The 17,644-nt window shown below is 42.1% G+C and overlaps 1 protein-coding gene across 5 annotated transcripts in view; it reads right to left on the reverse strand.

Moving 5' to 3' along the window:
* The window catches only part of ECHDC1 (ethylmalonyl-CoA decarboxylase 1), a 56,373-nt gene that overhangs the window by 3,969 nt on the left and 34,760 nt on the right, over positions 1-17,644 (reverse strand). For all 5 annotated transcript variants that reach the window (XM_075924125.2, XM_075924128.2, XM_006139429.5 and 2 more), the window contains 2 exons: positions 15,892-15,944; positions 11,248-11,328 (listed from right to left, as the gene is read on the reverse strand). In XM_075924125.2, coding sequence (XP_075780240.2) covers positions 11,248-11,328; positions 15,892-15,944 — 134 coding nt within the window. The remainder of the gene's footprint in view (positions 1-11,247; positions 11,329-15,891; positions 15,945-17,644) is intronic.

Genomic DNA, 17,644 nt, shown 5'->3' on the forward strand with positions numbered 1-17,644 from the left:
TAAGGTTAATTCATTTTGAAGTGGATTAAGCTAAAGCAAAAAGATGCCGAATGAAGAGGCATAAGAATGGCCACATGAAAAATTAGTGTGGAATAGCTATTCTACAACAGCATCCCTGTGAGGACATGCCCTTATTGGATTTAACTTCTTTCTTGCTGCAAGGCCACATGTCATATGTACATGAGTGAAGAGGGCTAACACTAAAAACATTCATACAAAATTTGTCCTTGCCTCTACAGCTATGACATTCCTCTTGCTGAGAAGTTCTGTTACCTATTATGGCCCAGTGGGTTGGGATTATTCAAACGCTGTGTGAGGTGTTTCTTTTGCCATAGGTGGAGTATTTTTGTGGACCACTCCCAACCCCTGCCAATCCAAAACAGGAGCAGTCTAGCTAAGGACTAAATCTGATTCCCCTGCATCACAGCAAGATACTCTGCTATTAGAATGCCAGTCTGGCTAGTTAAGCACCCCTTTTCACACAGCAGGCCCAGGGAGTATGTTCAGATTCCTGGGGCTATTTACTTACAAAAACAGTTAAAAAACCCCTCTCAACACATTACCTACTGCCATGTTCTGAAGCAGTAGCCAATATAGTAGCTACTGCTATAGCAAACTAGCCACATTACTCTGAAAATATCACATGGCTAGTATATTGGTTGCCATGAACCTAGAATGTTTTATATGAGATTTCACCTCAGGACAATAAATGAATAATCCACTGATTTTTTTGGAGTCTTTGATAAATTTTGAAGCAGCAGTGTGCAGCAGGAAGCTTGTTCTACAGTAGAAGTATGAAGTACTACAGTAAAATAACTTATCTACTCAGCAAAGCATTTGATCAGCAGTTTGCAGACTTCACCTTGATTTTAATGACAGGTTGAGATGCAGTTAGAATTCAACCTTCTAGGATAAGAGTGTCTCCTTTAAACAGCAAATTGGGATTATTTATTTCTTCTACACCTGCATGATGTAGTGTTCCTTCGGTCTCTGTCTCCTACCTACACTATCAATTTATTTTCCTAGTATTCTGTAAAGAGATTATCTAAACACCCACAAATTTTGCTGAAATTTGACCATATAACCCCACACTATTAATCAAGATTGACCCTGCTTCCCACAACTGCCAACTGCATAAGATTCAGCCTAAAGGAAGTGAGTCACAATTTCACCCACTTTCCAGTTTTAATTGAATAATTAGATAGGTTCCTAAAAGAATACAAGCAGCCCTCATTATACATTCAAATTATGAGCCAATCAACAGCTCCCAGTTAACAACATGTAGCAGGTTTCCAAACTATAACACCGCTATGGATATCTGACAGCCATGACTTCCCTGCTCTTTCCCACAAATGCTCAACTAGATGAATAAACCTCCTACCTCTTCTGTAGTTTGTGTTTTCTGAATAGTGCAGAGAAGAAATAAGAAATCATGCATCACAACAATTGCTGCTTCGCCACAAGGGATGACAGGCAACAAAAAAAGGTCTATTGCAACAAAGTGAGAAATTCTACTGTGAAAATACTGTACTGCTGATACACAAAAGTTTTCTGCTACAGGATTTTGCTGATTATTCAAGAAGGCTGGTATTATTAAACAAACCTACCCTTTATTTTTCTTGAAAATCTTCTGGTTACAAATATTCATTTGGCAGAAAACCACAATGGTAACCACTCAAAGTCAATTATGCCAAAAGCTTAATTTACAAAGATATGTATTTTTAAAAGCCTTCACGGAATTTACCTCCCACAAGGATTTTAGCTGCAAGCAGTTCTACAATCCCGAACGTTGGGTCAACGAACAGAAGATTCTACAAAGTCAGGTTCTCTCCTGCTTGCAATATACAACTCAAAGGTGAGAGCACCTGAAATCTAGAATCTCTACTTCAGAGTCTTGAAAGAAAGGGATGTGTCTCAGCTACTTATTTTAATAAAACAAAATGACAGTGCTGTCTTCCTAAATCCTTTTTAGTGATTAAAATAATAGCATCTATTATCAAGAGTTGAAGGAATTAAAATGATATCCAAAACCAAAAAAAGTTCCACCTGACAGTCCCAAGCACAGAATATTTTGGGCACTTTTAAACATATAGGTCAAAGTGCTAGGCTAAAGGCCAACATGAGAAATCATATTATTGATTCACATTAAATCAATCACATAAACTGTTTTTACAATCCCTTCTCCAGTGGCCCTACAAATTATGTGGAACGTTTCCAGTTATTACTTTAATCTACAACACTTTTTGTATGAAGTCTCTTAACATTTCAAATTTAAACTTGTCTGGAGAGTTTGGGTTTGTGGGACCACAGAGAAGGGAATTGTACTACAGGTTGAACATCTTTAATCTGGCACACTCTGGTCCAGCAACATTCAGGGTCTGGTATGATTTTAGTCAGTCACACGCATGATAAGTGGATATCTAGCTAAGTTTCCCGCAGTACCGTAACATTTGTTTAGAGTCACCGGTCCTGGCTCTCAATGTTCTGTGCTGTTATTTAGCTCTAAATTAGCCATAAAAGTCTTCTACGACCCCAGTAAGCAGAAGAAGTGCTGGCAATGCTGCTAGACAATATTAATCTCCTGTGGTTCTGTACCGGTTAGGTCCAGAGGGTGCTGGACTAGAGAGGTTCAACCTGTCGTTGAAGAAAGAAGAGCTGAAGGCACAGATGGAAATTTCAGCAAAACTGGAACTGAGGCAATGGTGTACAACCAACATGGCAAAAGCACTCAGGCAGATTTTCAGACAAAGAAGATTATAGGATGAGTTGGAGTCATGATTTAATGCTAATTACAGTTGATTCACACTGGCAAGGGGCTCTCATTAACTCCATGACTTACTTTCGGAGGGCAAAAGGAACTTGTAATAAGGTAAAGCCCTGGGAACAACCAAGCTTGGAAAGAAAATTTAGAATGAAGTTTGTGTTTTGCTTTTATTTAAGTTTTGATTAAAATCAAATTCTGAGAATGGAATACATTTAACACTAGACAATGTGTGTATAAACTGTTCCAAACAAAATGAGCATTTAATCTGCTTACAACAAAACTAAATGAATATGGGTTACTCAGGAAAAAAGATACCATTCTCAATTCTTCTGTGATTATTTAAAACAGCAGTCAATGTACCAAACCAAGGAAAAGAACAGCATATTGAGGGAAATGCTTCCTTGAACTCTGCAGAATCTGAAGCTTCTAAAGAGATAAACTGGCTCTTAGTTCAATTTTCTGATGCATGGGTGTTCAGTGAAGTTTTAAAATTGTGCATTGACATTTTAGGAATATGTACATGGTTAAAAAAAAAAAATCAGCTGACTTATATTAAACAAATACCTAAAGTTACCAGAGACCTGCCAAGATTTAACCAACCTTCCTTGTCTTGAGAATATCCACTGACTTTCTGGATATTTTTGGCCCCCAGCCCTCCTCTAAGAAGCTTACTGCATCTAGCTAAAAGTATTTTGTCAGCTTGGACTTCCCAAGAAGAGCTCATAAATATGCAAATGCACTTTGTTAAATTCATGCCATGTTTTGCCTTGTGAAAAGAGCTACTGTGCACTAAGGTAATTCTATTTCAAATAAAAAGCATCTTGTTTATCTAAACACTGATACTTAAACACTGATTCTGATAGGATTACAAGCTGAAATCCTTTCACAAGGCAAAAAGTTTCCAAAGAAGCTAATTTAGCTTCTAATAATTCTAATATGTACCAACTCTTGGAAAAGCTTGCTTTAGAATACAGGCAGTCCCCAGGTTACATGGATCCCACTTACATCGGATCCCTACTTACAAACGGGGTGAGGCAACCCCGCACTAGCTGCTTCCCCCCAGCAGACCAGGGAGACGTGAAGCAAGCGCCCCTCCCCCAGCAGACCAGGGAGATGCGGAGCGGCTTTTCTCAGCAGACACCTCAGCTTGAGAATAAAGGACTGAGGGAAGTGAGGTGTGGGAGAATAAAACTGAGCTCTGGAGAAATGTTTGGCTAGAGTTTCCCCTACAATATGTACTGGTTCCGACTTACATACAAATTCAACTTAAGAACAAACCTACAGTCCCTATCTTGTACGTAACCCGGGGACTGCCTGTACTAATGTCTTTATAGCTTTCTTATGAGCAAACAATTATGTTTTAATGGTGCACATTTTATACCATAAACAACAGTACATTAAGCTACATATTCCACAAGAAGGGGGAAAACAAAAAACAAAAGACAAACCAGGATATGTATGCAGCTTGGCTGATTTAACATTGTAATGGGCCAGATTCTGCTACTATCCCTTGCACTGAAAAGAAGATCACTTAGCCAGTAAGTCCTTCTTTAAATCAGTGGTATCATTTATGAGGTAAGGTACTGCTCACCTTGGCTATGTCTACACTGGCATGATTTTGCGCAAATACTTTTAACGCAAGAGTTTTTGCGTTAAAAGTATTTGGGCAAGAGCGTCTACACTGGCATGTGCCTTTGCGCAAGAGATGTGCTTTTGCACAAAAGCATCCGTGCCAGTGTAGACGCTCTCTTGCGCAAGAAAGCGTCGATGGCCATTTTAGCCATCGGGCTTTCTTGCGCAAGAAATTAATGTTGCCTGTCTACACGGGCCACTTGCGCAGGAAGAATTTTTCCTGAGTGGGAGCATCATAGTTCTTGCGCAAGAAGCACTGATTTCATACATTAGAACATCAGTGTTCTTGCGTAAGAACTCCCCGCCAGTGTAGACAGGTGGCAAGTTTTTGCTTTTGCGCAAAATCTTGACAATGTAAACACAGCCCTTAAGTAAAGGTATTACAGCTGGACACCTTGCAAATGAAACTGTGCAATATGAATCTCACATTGATTAAACTATTGTGTTAATTATTTAATTTCCTATTTTTTTTAATAAAGTGACAAAAAGGGTGATTCCTAGTAATGTTTGCATTTAGACAATCCCAGTTAGACTTTTACACCAAATTTTGGTCAGTGCTATGACTTTGTTGTTCCTATCACCTGACTAACGGCAGTTTCTGAAGGCTCTTAGGTTGGATTAACAGGACATTGGCAAATCTATCCACACTAGCCAATTAGCCCGTCATAAGACGGGATTTTCAGGTCTTCTCTCCTGAGCTCTCACTCTGTCTCTCTCTCCTCCTACTGCCTCCCCCCACCTCAGCTCTCCTCCGCCTCCTGCCTCTCACTCTCCCTTTCTCTTCTCCTCCTGCCTCTCTCTTCCCTCTGTCTCTCCCCACCCCCCTTACTCTTCCCCTTCTCTCTCGCCATAGCGCCTGGCTGAGTACACAAGGACTCTGGCTGCAGCCAGTGGCTGCACCCCCTCCCCAGGTGTGCTTCCCGCCGCCCCCCGATTCCCTCCCCAGCTCTGCTTCCCACCCTCTCTTCCTGCTGGCCAGCCCCACAGACACCCCCCGCCCCCACCAGCGCTGCTTCCTTCCCCCCTTCTTCTGGCCCCCCCATCCTCCCCTCCAGCCTCACAGCCCCCAATGTCCCCCCCAACTCTGCTTCCCACCCCCCTTCCAACTAGCCCTGCCCCCTTCCCGGCGCCCCGCCCCCCTTCCCCTCCCTCCGTGGCACACTGCTGGGCTCAGCTGAGCGACACTCCCACCGGGGGAGCAAGCGGCAGCAAGCGGCCCTTTGGGGTCCACGTTCCCCACATGTGGGGAGCGCAGACCCCAAAGGGCCGCTTGCTGCCTCTTGCTCCGCTGCCGGGGCCCAGCCGAGCAGCACAGAGCTCGTCCAAACCGCCAGGGAGGGAGGGAAAGGGGGGGCGGGGCGCTGACGTACACAGCCGGGGGCATGGCCGTGTAAGTCAGCATTACAGACTCAGACAATAGGCTACTTTATATATGATTATGACTGCAGAATCTTTTTGGGGAGGTGTTGGGGAGGGAGATAAAGACAGAGGGCAAAGTTTTCAAAAGTACCTAAAAGCGATTCTATTTTCAAAAGTGATTTAGGGCTAGATTCCCAAAGATATCTGTGCCTATACATGCAGCTGAGTGGCTACTGGGATTTTCAGAAGTTCTCCAGCAGGTTAGACTCTTAATTCCCATTTAAATAAATGAAAATCAGAGACTATGGTGCTTACAAACGACATCGTTCAGGTGCAGCCTAAGGCAACTGTTATATTCTTGGAATTTGTGCAAATCATCCTGTCTTTACTATTAACTCATTCCTTACATCAACCTATTTTGTCTGTGTATGACACCTGATGCATCATGTCAATCATAGATCATTTGCTTTCAAGGGCCCAATACTGTAAATATTTTTTGTGCGTGCGCTGTTTTATGAACAGTGCTTAAAATACACACATTCTCTGCAGTACAGAGGCCAGGACAGGGACTTGAGATAATTTTGCATATTTTTTGTATAATGCATTGATTAGGCGAGTCAACAATCATTTGTGTTTAATATTTGGTACAATCTCATGGAAAAAGTTGCAAATGCATATTGACTCAACTAGGTTATGGGAACAGCAACTTCCATGGCTGTCAAGTTGACTGGGGAAAATATACGGTAATGTCACAAAAAGTCCAGCCTCATTAAAGTATACTAAAAATCTCTGATGACCAATGAACACATACTTGTTTATATTTAAGGTACAGGCAGTCCCCGACTTACGCGGATCCGACTTATGTCGGATCCGCACTTACGAACGGGGCTCTCTCGCCCTGGAGGTCGAGGTAGCGGATTGCTACCTGCGAGCTCCGGGGCGAGAAAGCCCCGTTTGTAAGCTGCTCCGGTGCCCCTGGTCTGCTGGAGACCGTCTCCAGCAGACCAGGGGCACTGGGCGGGTTCCCTCGCTTCTGAGGCTTTGCCAGAGCAAAGCCTCAGAGGCGCGGCACCCCACTGCCGCTGCTGCTCTGCTCACCGTGTCCCTGGTCTGCTGGGGGGGGGCACGGATCGTGTGCCCCCCCCCCAGCAGACCAGGCTTTTGTTTTGGACCCTGGAGCAGAGCAGCTGGGGCGCTGCGGATTGGTCCTGCAGCACCCGCTCCGGGCACTACTGGACCAACCCGGCAGCACCCCAGCTGCTCTGCCCCAGGTCCTGGTTCAGCCGCTGCTGGTCAGTTTCAGCAGCGGCTGAATCAGGACGCCTGGGGCAGAGCAGATGGGGTGCTGCTGGGTTGGTCCAGTAGCGCCGAGGGGTGCTACTGGAGCAACCCAGCAGCACCCCAGCTGCTCTGCCCCAAGAGTCCCCAAGTCAGCCACTGCTGAAACTGACCAGCGCTGACTACAGGAAGCCCGAGGCAGTTGCTCTGCCCCAGGCTTCCTGGAATCAGCGCTCATCAGTTTCAGCAGCAGCTGACTTGGGGAAGCTTGGGGTTCTTAAGTTGAATCTGTATGTAAGTCAGAACTGGCGGTCAGTTTCAGCAGCGGCTTTCGCCAGTTCCGACTTACATACAGATTCAACTTAAGAACAAACCTACAGTCCCTATCTTGTACGTAACCCAGGGACTGCCTGTAATTCAGTTTAATACAATAGTGAGCTGGCACTACAATGATAAAAGTATTTATTTTCCTCAGTTTCCATCATGTATAAAAGGTGAAGGGATTTTGTTCAAACTTCAGAAACTAACTTTAGACTAACTTTAGTCTAACTAAATGTATATCTACAAAGATATATATGGTTTCAATATAAATACATTGTTTAGGGGTATGAGCTTTCTATTTTTTTATTTTTATTTTTAAACTGAAATAGTTATATCTGTACTAGCCCTAGTATGGACACTCTTAAATCAGTATAATGGTACCTTACTTCTTCCCCTCCCTACTGGAATAAGCTATACCAGCATAAGCATCTTTCTATTGCTATCACGGCATCCATGCAAGGGGGGGTTGCCCCATGTTAACTGTACTCGTACACACTTAAAGTGGTACTACTTGTGTGTACATAAGGCCTTTAGATGCATACAGAGAAAAAATTAGTTGAGTAAGTCAATGTCTCAGTAACTTTGAAAATGGGAACAGCTTTATAACTTTTAATTGTAGTGGGTACCAATGCCAAGTGCTATAACTGGAAAAAAAAGGAAGAAAGGAATAGGTTGTTTCTTTGAGAAAATTAGTAAAACAAGTTTCTAGTTTTAAATGCACAAAAGCGCCTTTTTGACCCAGGTTTTGCCACCGACTCCAGTGAAACCAGAATTTCACCCCCTAATAGCACAGAATCATGGTCTCATACAAATGTAGCACTGGATGGTTTGAAAAAATCATCAAGTCCAACTCTCTTGGCCCAGGACCACAAACAGACTAAACCGGACAGATGTTTGTCCATTTTTTTCTTAAAAACCTGCAAGTATGGGGAATCCAAACCTTCTTTGAAAGCCTATTCCAGACCTTAACTACCCTTATACTAGGGATGTTAAATTTGGATTAATAGGCTAATTGCAATTTGCATCAACTCTTTAATTAGGTGATAAGGGCTGTTGCTGTACTTCAAAAGCAAAAGCTCTGCGGGAAGCACAGGGCCAGCGAGGGACTCAGGCAGTCCCTTGCTGGCCCTGTGCTCCCCATGGCATTTCAAAGCAGCAGTGCCATTAATGCACACCAGAATTGTATTAGCCTTTTGCACAAATGCATCATCACATTGCTGACTCATTCAATTTGTGATTCACTATAATCCCCAGACACTTTGCAGTACCACCACCACTGGGAAAGTTATTCAACATTTTGTAGTTTTGCACTTGATATTTCCTTCCAGCTGAAGTAGTTTAAACTTATCTTTACTGAATTTCATCTTATTGATTACAGACACATTTTCCAGATTTGTCAAGATCATTTTGAATTCTAATCCTGTCCTCTAAGTGCCTGCAGCCCCTCCCATCTTGGTATCAATTGAAAATGTTATAATTTTTTCTACTCCATCATCCATATCACCCCAGGACTGTTCTCTGTGGGACCCCTCTACATATGGTATCCTTGTTTAACAGTGAACCACTGATAACTGAGTACTTTCAACCGGAGTTTCAACTAAAAACACCTCATAGCAATTTCATTAAGACAGTATTTCCCCTGCTTGCTTAGGAGAATGTCACAAGGGACTGTCAAAAATATTTCTTGATTTGTAGTTATATCATATTTACTGCTCGCCAGCCACATCCATTAGGCCAGTGTCATTGTCAAAGAAGGAAATTAGATTTGTTTGGCATGATTTCTTCTGGACAAATCCATGCTGGCTATTCCTTATAACTTATTCTCTCCCCCCCCCCCTTACAAATTAATTACTTACAAATTGATTATTTAATAAGTTCCAGTATTTTTTGCAGATATTAAAGTTAAGCTGACTGGTCTATAATTTCTCTTTGTCTTCCTTTTCTAGTCCTCTAACATCTTACTGAGCCTCCACGAGTTTTCAAAGATAATTGCTAATAGTTCTGAGATTGCTTCAATCTAGTTTCCCAAGTAAGGCTACAGAATATTGTTTTTTGGAAGGCAAAGATGCATTCTGTACTACCAGATGGGACTTATTTATATTACATATTGTTCAGAGTGCTAAATTAAGGTTAGGGACATTTAAAGCAGGTACAACTATAGATCTATTGATACAAATAACCAAAAAAAAATTATCTTGGGTCTCTCTTCAGTGTATGCTCCTGTCAATTATATTTACATCAAATATTCAGGACTGGGGTCTCATTTTCTGAGAACCTTATAGATACTTACAAAGTTTAGTTTGGTTTCAAGTGGCTTAAGTGAAATGGCTTCCATCACTTCTTCCTCTGTGAGTCTCTTCTAAATTTGCATAGAACTGATTGCCAGGAGTTGCTTTCTGAAATCCAGCATATATTTTCCTTTGCTCATTTTCATACTATTACCTTTGCTTATAGGTACCTCTCGGGACTGTCCTTTAAGCATGTATGTCTTTCTTCCTTTAGAGCTGCACATGGATAATTCTCACTGATTTCAAAGGGAACTAGCTGCATTATCTCTTTTCCCCTTGTGCCAGTAGTCGGTTTTCACATTCCTGGATAAATATCATTTAACTTAATGACAATTACAAAGTTATTTTAGTCTCAATCTCCACTCTGCCTTCAGCCTCTTAATAATTGAAGCCCTACTCCCGCAGGCTGCTTCATGCTGACAGACCCCTGCAAAGCTTGCAGGAACAGAGCCTCATTTGCTATCCCCTGAATTCCAGATGGCTGACATCCTTCCAGTACCAATACATCACCACTATATGCAGTTTCCAGGAGAAGAGTCCAGGAAAGAGGTGGTTAAAACACAACCCTGGGCGTAATATCTCACATAGCAATTAAAACAAAACGGAGTTAGACAACTCATTTTTACTTACAGCAACTGAATTTCTCAGCAGGCAGGCCTGTAAGTCATTCAGGGTACATAAATTCATCTGCTAAGTGGAGACATAAGGTGGTACATAACACAGCACTGATCACCCTTACAAATCAGGGAGGGAATGTAGAACTAACCCTTCTGTAACGTGGAAGGTAAATAAGTCACTGCAGGGTATTCACTAAGTAACAGAGAGACCTAAACCAGAGTGCAAGTGAGAGGGGTCATGTGGCAGAAGAGGAACTAAAGGCTGAGCTCTTTTTACCCCAAAATGAAGACCTATTTAGTTTAATGTATGTGTTCCAGAGCCTGCCTAATAGGAGGTAGCATCTTGTTCACAGGTATCTAATCCCATTAAGTTAATGAAAAGGCGCTCCCTTGTTTGCCCAAAGTGGGGTGCCTAGCCTGGCTTCACTGGTGGCTTTGTTCTCTCCTCACCCCATCAGCATGTGCAGTCAGGAACTACTATGTAAAGCATCTCTCCACTTTCTAACACTAGAAAAGCCAAACCGTTCTTCCACACATGGCATACTTACACAGCCAGTGGGCAAAATTACAAGTGTCCCTGTATTCACTGATGTGTCCCAGTGCATTCTAGGAGTTCATAGGCAGACCTTATGGATTTATTAATTCCTCAGATTTTTATTCTAACTGGTGATTTTAGCATATTAGCGGAAAACCATATCCCTATGGGGTTTTAAGACTGATCAGCAGTGGAATATACCACCTTAAACTCTGCTTTCGAAAGTGAAAGTAGTCTGGACGCATTTTTTCGACAACCCCCCTTTTCGAAAAGTCACGTAAACCTCATTTTTTGAGGAAAAATGCTTTCGAAAGTGAGATCGTAAGAAGATATGCATATCCTCTTTCGACACTTTAGCATAGACTAGATGAGCCCGATGTGTCCCACAGAGACAACAATTCAGTCAGTCACTGTCACTTGTCCGGGGTCTATTCAGCACAATTTTAATCCTACCTGAAATCACATGCTGTGGTAAGTTCTGCTCCACCTCCCAGAGCTTTTCCTTGAACTAATGCAACACTAATAAGAGGAAGCCTACACAGGAGAGAAAGACAGAGGATTTTTGTATCCAGAGTACATATTGTTAATACCAATGTACAAATAACGACAGGACTCAGGCATTATAATTTTGCAGTAAGCATTCAGTAAACATAAATAAATCATATTCAAATGCCTTCCATCTATTAATCTATGCACGCAAACAGAACAAAACCAACCACTGTACTGATGCTGCAATATTTATACCGTGCTGGAAAAGTAAGAGAGCAAAGCATCTAACAGAGTAACTGGTTTTTTTAGGCAAAGGCAATGCAGTAAATCTAATCTACCTGGATTTCAATAAGGCATTCGATACTGTTCCACATGTAAATTTATTAACTAAATTGGAGAAGACGGGGATTAATATGAGAATTAAAAGGTGAACACAGTATAGGTTAAAGGGGAGAGACTACAATTGGCCATACCGAAAGGTAAATTGTCAAGCTGGAGGAAGGTTACTAATGGAGTTCCTCTAGGACTGATATTAGGAACAATCTTATTTAACATTTTCATTCATCACCTTGGCATAAAATATAGGAGCGCGATGGTAAAATTTTTGGATGACGCTAAGTTGGCAGGTATTGCCAACACAAAGGAGGACTGAAATATCATACAAGATCTTCATGACCTTGAAAATTGAAGTAATAGAAATGGGATGAAGTGTAATAGTGCAGAGTTCATGCACTTAGGAACAAAAAACAAGAATTTTTGCTATAAGCTGGGGATAGAACAGTTGGAAGTTATAGAAGAGGAGGAAGACCTGCACAGATTGTTCATCTGGCTATAACCTTCCAATATTATGCGGAGCTGAAAAAGGTTAATGCAATTCTAGGATGCGTCAGGCGAGATATTTCCAGTGCGGACAGGGAAGTGTTGATACCATTATACGAGGCACTGGTGAGACTTCTTCTGCAACACACTGTAGAATTCTGACCTCTCATGTTTAAGAAAGGTGAATTCAAAACTTGAACAGGTGCAGAGAAGGGCTACCAGGGTGATCAGGAGAATGAAAAACCTACTTTTACAAGAGGTGACTCGAGGAGATTGGCTTATTTATCTTAACCAAAGAAGCCTTTGGGGAGATATGATTAACATCTATAAATACATCAGCAGGATAAATATCAAGGGCAGAGAAATTATTTTCATTTAGTGCCAGTGTTGGCACAAAAACAAATGGATATAAATTAGCCATCAACAAATTTAGACTTGCAGTTAGGTGAAGGTTTCTAACCATCAGAGGAACGTTCTGGAAGAGCCTTTCAAGGGGAGCAGTGAGGAAAAAAACCTAGCTTGTTTTAAGACTGAGTTTGATAAGTTTCTGGAGGGGATGGTATGATGGAAGAGGCCACATGCCACTGAAGCCAATCTGCAATTGCTAGGAGCCAATATTCCCAGTGGTTGATGATGGAACCCTAGATGGGGAGAACAGAAGCAATTTGTAGCCTTTGAGATTGTTGTACCTGTAGAGTCCCTTACTAACCTTGAAGTAACCGCAGGAAACACTCATTAAGAACACTAACTTGAGGTCCACAAAGAACTTAAAGCAACAGGTCAATACTAGTTTACATTTCTACACAGTAGGCCGTGTCTGACAAACTAAATATAATTAGGTCTCAATTGGAGTATTGTGTCCAGATTGAGGATGTTAAGGATTAGTCGACTATCCAATAAGTAAATGCTTATCAGACAGTCGAGTCAACTAGTCGATTCCCCGTCCCCTTGCTGCCACAGCGATGTTCTAAAGGGGCAGTACTGCACAGAGCCCGGCATCAGCTGTGCAGGTGCTGCCCCTTTGAAATACTGCCGCAGCACTTCAAAGCATCAGCGCCGCAAAGAGCCTGTGGTCAGCTGGGGACTCCCTAGCTGAGCTGACCCTGGGCTCCCTGCGACATTTTGGCAGAACCCGGAGTCAGATGGGGAGTCCCCAGTTGAGAATGCCAATAGGAGCCCGGGATCAGCTAGGGACTCCCCAGTTGACCCCGGGCTCAGTGTGGCATTTCAAAGTGGCAGTGCAGCATGGAGCCCGAGTTCAGCGGGGGGAATCTGAGTCCCCCGCTGATCCCAGGTTCCATGAGGGTGCTTCCACTTTGAAAAGAGACCCCACTGGGGACTCCTGTACATTTCAAAACTGGCATGCTGTGTGCAGTCCAGGGCCAGTGAGAAGTCCTGCTGACTCTGGGCTCCAAGTGGGTGCTTCTACTTTGAAATGCACAAGAGCCCCTGGGCTGTCTTCCTCCCTCCCTCCCAGCACCAGCTCCTGCTCTCCTCCCAATAGAGTCAACGGGGGGGGGGGGGGGGGGGGGGGGGGGGAGGAGCCAGTGCTGGGGGGAGACAGCTTAAAAGCCGGTTCTCCCCCCCCCCCCCAGCACCATCTCTGCAGGGGCACAGGAGTAGCAGGGTCCAGGTGTGAGCTGGGAATCAGCTGATTCCCAACTCATGCCTGGTCCCAGGTGCTGCGACTCTGCTTTTTAAACGTATTAAGAGCCTGCTGGCTCCATATATTTAAAAGGCAGAGCCACAGCTGGGTTAGCTGCCAGGACCGGGAGCTAACCCCACTTCAGCTCCCCTATTTATCAAATAATCGACTAGTCAATGGAAAATCCACTGACTAGTTGATTAGTTGACTAAACTATATTTAACATCCCTAGGACAGACACGTGTCAGAGATGACCTAGTGCTTGGTCCCGCCGTCAGGACAGAGAACTAGAATAGAGGACTTCTTGAGGTCCCTTCCAGTTTTAGGATTCTATGATTAATTCAGTGGGTTGATGGGCAGTTTACTGTGAGGTTTAACAAGAAACCTAGATTAGAAAGTCAGTTTCAGAATTCTCCATTGAGAGTAAAAACAAGGAATCCTCTGGCACCTTCAAGACTAAGATTTATTAAGGCATAATCTTTCATGGGTAAAACTCACTTCGTCAGATGAACAGGAGTGGAAATTACAGAAGCAGGGGTATGGCCAGCAGGTCCCAACCTTTTCCAGATGGGGACCCATTTTGACAATTCAGGAAGACTTGGTGACACAGGGCAATTCAAAAAAAATGTGTGAATGGCTCCTTAAGAGCCACCTGGTGACCCTTTTGAAATGTAATGGCGACCCATATTTGGGTCCCCACCCATAGGTTGGGAAACCTTGGTATAGATGCATTATATCTCTAGCTGAGGGCAGGGATAGCTCAGTGGTTTGAGCATTGGCCTGCTAAACCCAGGGTTATGAGTTCAATCCTTGCAGAGGCCATTTAGGGATTTGGGGCAAAAATTTGTCAGGGATGGTACTTGGTCCTGCTGTGAGGCAGAGGACTGGACTCGATGACCTTTCAAGGTCCCTTCCAGTTCTAGCAGATAAATTAATAGAGATTGCCTAATTTATGAAAAACAAAAGAAAGAAGTTACTTGTCAAGTATAGGACCATTGTCAGTGAGGCTAATAAAGTCAGGGCACATGTGGTTCATTCACAGCAGTTGACAGGGTGATATGAATAGCAAGAAAAGGGAAACTGCCTTTGTGATGAAGTGGGTTTTACCCATGAAAGCTTATGCCCAAACTAAGCTGTTAGGGTACGTCTACAATAGCCCCCAGATCAAGCTAGGGAGGCTAATGAGGGCGACCGTAATTGCAAGTCAAGCCAGGGATTTAAATATGCAAATCAGGTGCAGGGTATTTAAATCCCTGGCTTGATTTGCAATTTCAGTTGCCCTCATTAGCCTCCCTAGATCGATCTAGGGGGTTAATGTAGACATACCCTCAGCCTCTAAGGTGCCAAAGGACTCCTCATTGTTTTTGCAGATACGGACTCTTGAGACTTTTCACTATTGTGAAGTAGACAGGGAATAGAACCACAGTAGTAGGAAGAATTTTCAGCCCCCAACCATGCCTACAAGCCATCCCTTAGAAAAGCAATAATGCCTGTATGGCTCACCTCCACAGAAACAAGGCACAAGGAGCTTATCAGAGAAGGATGGTCTTGTAGTTAATGCATGCAAGTGGGGGATCAGAAAATAGGAAGTCACTTTCTAGGTCTGCCAGAAGCTTCCTGTGAGAGTTTCAGTAGGACACTTAATTTCTCTGAGCTTCAGTTAAATAATATTTTTCTCCTATGATTTGTCTGTAGTCTATTCTGATTCTATTAGGCAGCACCAATGCAAATGGAGTCTCCGTTTTGACTAAGACCTATAAGCACTGTTATGATACCATTTCATATTGCTGGGGAAGGTTACAGAAAGATGGGGCAAAATGCAGGACAATGTAGCACTTTAAAGACTAACAAGATGGTTTATTAGATGATGAGCTTTCGTGGGCCAGACCCACTTCCTCAGATCAAATAGTGGAAGAAAGATGGGGGACATGGTAGTGAACCCATATTAAATTGTACATGCAAATCAGATGTAGAGACACATGTAGCTACCCAACTTGTCCACACAAATGAGATTTTGGGCTCCAAAAGTTTGCACAATTATAAACTATGTATGTAAATTTAGAAGCCACTTATGAAACTAAGTAGAAATGCATTACAGTCCTTGCATGATTTCTTCATAGAGAAGAAGAAAGAAAAAGTATTACCTCTTCAGTCTAGTTAAGGTGTTTTGCATAAACATACACATGTTCATCCCATCCTATAAAAGAATTAAAAGGAAAACCACAACAGATTAGTTTTCTATACCTTTGCTGAATCTGAAGGTCATTTAGTTTGTTCTCTTAAGGCACTGATTCTGATCTCAAACTAGCTTATTCTGGTATAACTCCCGTGATATAAATAGAATAGTTACTGATTTATATTGAGATTAGATTATGAATAAGTCCAGTGTCAATAAGAGACTGTCAAAGTTAATACTAAATTTGATAAATATTTTGAGTAACAAAAGATTAGTTGACAAAACCAAGCAAACCGAGGCAAGAAAATTTCAGTTTTCAAAAATTGTTGTGTAAATTTCCAGTTCTCAATATAAATTTGCACTTTTAAAAACCCCAGAAAATGACAGATGAAAGTTTTCCATTGAAAAATTTTATTGTCGTCAAAAAAATGTATCGACTAGTCTTCCCTTACACATCAGCTTGCAAAGTCTACTCAATGAACTGCACATATGTATTTCTGGAACAAAAGGTTTCAATTCTGCTTAAGAGACAGAGCGTTAGCTAGTCTTGTGGCTGTGTGGATGAGAAAACAAATCAGTGATTAAGGAAACAATTTTTTACTTTAAACTTTGTTTTATTTAGAAGATTAATGTGATGAATAAACAGCTCCCTTTTGCTTATATATCTATGTTTTGTAAACTTAGTTCAGTTAAAGACAGTTTTGACTGAAGTTTTCTACTCACAGCAAATATAGCGCAGGCTGGTCAAACTTATTCCATACATCTTAACTAGTAACTAGATTGCCCACCTACTATGTGGGAGAACATTTCAGCTTCTCTGCCATTTTTTCTGGGCTTCTGAGAACACAAGAGGACACACATTGCTCTGTATGAAACTGGAAGTTTAATATTTGGGGGCAGAACTTTAGCTAATGTAAAGTGTCATGGCTCAATTTAAGTCTGTGGATCTGCCCTGTAACACTCAAAAGTTGCTTGGAAACAGCATTTCAAATAGATTTCTATCTGCTACTATAGGTCTGACCCTGCACCCACTGACGTCAACGGCAGCTCTCCCATTCCCAGCTGGTGCAGGAGTAAGCCCTATTTGATCATGTCTAGTATTTTTGTACAAGAAGAAAAAATCCAAAGTGACTGCAAATACTTATGTAACAACAATGTTCCAGCTTAGACCAGCATGCTGCATTTTATGCGCTGTAATCAGGCTGCAGCCAAACAAATTGTCCTGGGGGAAATCTGTTTTCACTCTATCCCAACACAGTGGAATCAAACTGGCACTTCTACACACTTAATTTCACGCTGAACGTCAAAATGGAAACTAAAGATTAATCCAGTGGAACAGCTTGAGAAACACTTCCATGATTCAGCAGACAAAAACAAATCTCTTCCTAATGGTACTTTTCGTAATAATTATCAGGTGATAGAAAGATTTGTCTATTTCACATGGAAAGATTAAGAGAAGAACTCTCAAAACCATATTTCAGCTCTGACCAATTATATTATTAGCTTTTTCCGAGAAGACAGAAATAATAAAGTAGGTTACCAGACAGTACTTTATCAGAATAAAAGGTTATTTGGAGACTAATGGAACAATCGTACTTTTAGCTATAATACCATCGAGTAACAAGAAAACTCGAAGTGCACAATGTAAACAAAATATAGAAACGAACCATCTGTTAGCATAAAGACAAGCTGTTGTGGGGAAGACGACACCATTCACAGAG

This window comes from Pelodiscus sinensis, chromosome 3 (assembly GCF_052426305.1).
Source record: "Pelodiscus sinensis isolate ZL-2025 chromosome 3, ASM5242630v1, whole genome shotgun sequence".
Taxonomy (NCBI): Eukaryota; Metazoa; Chordata; order Testudines; family Trionychidae; genus Pelodiscus; species Pelodiscus sinensis.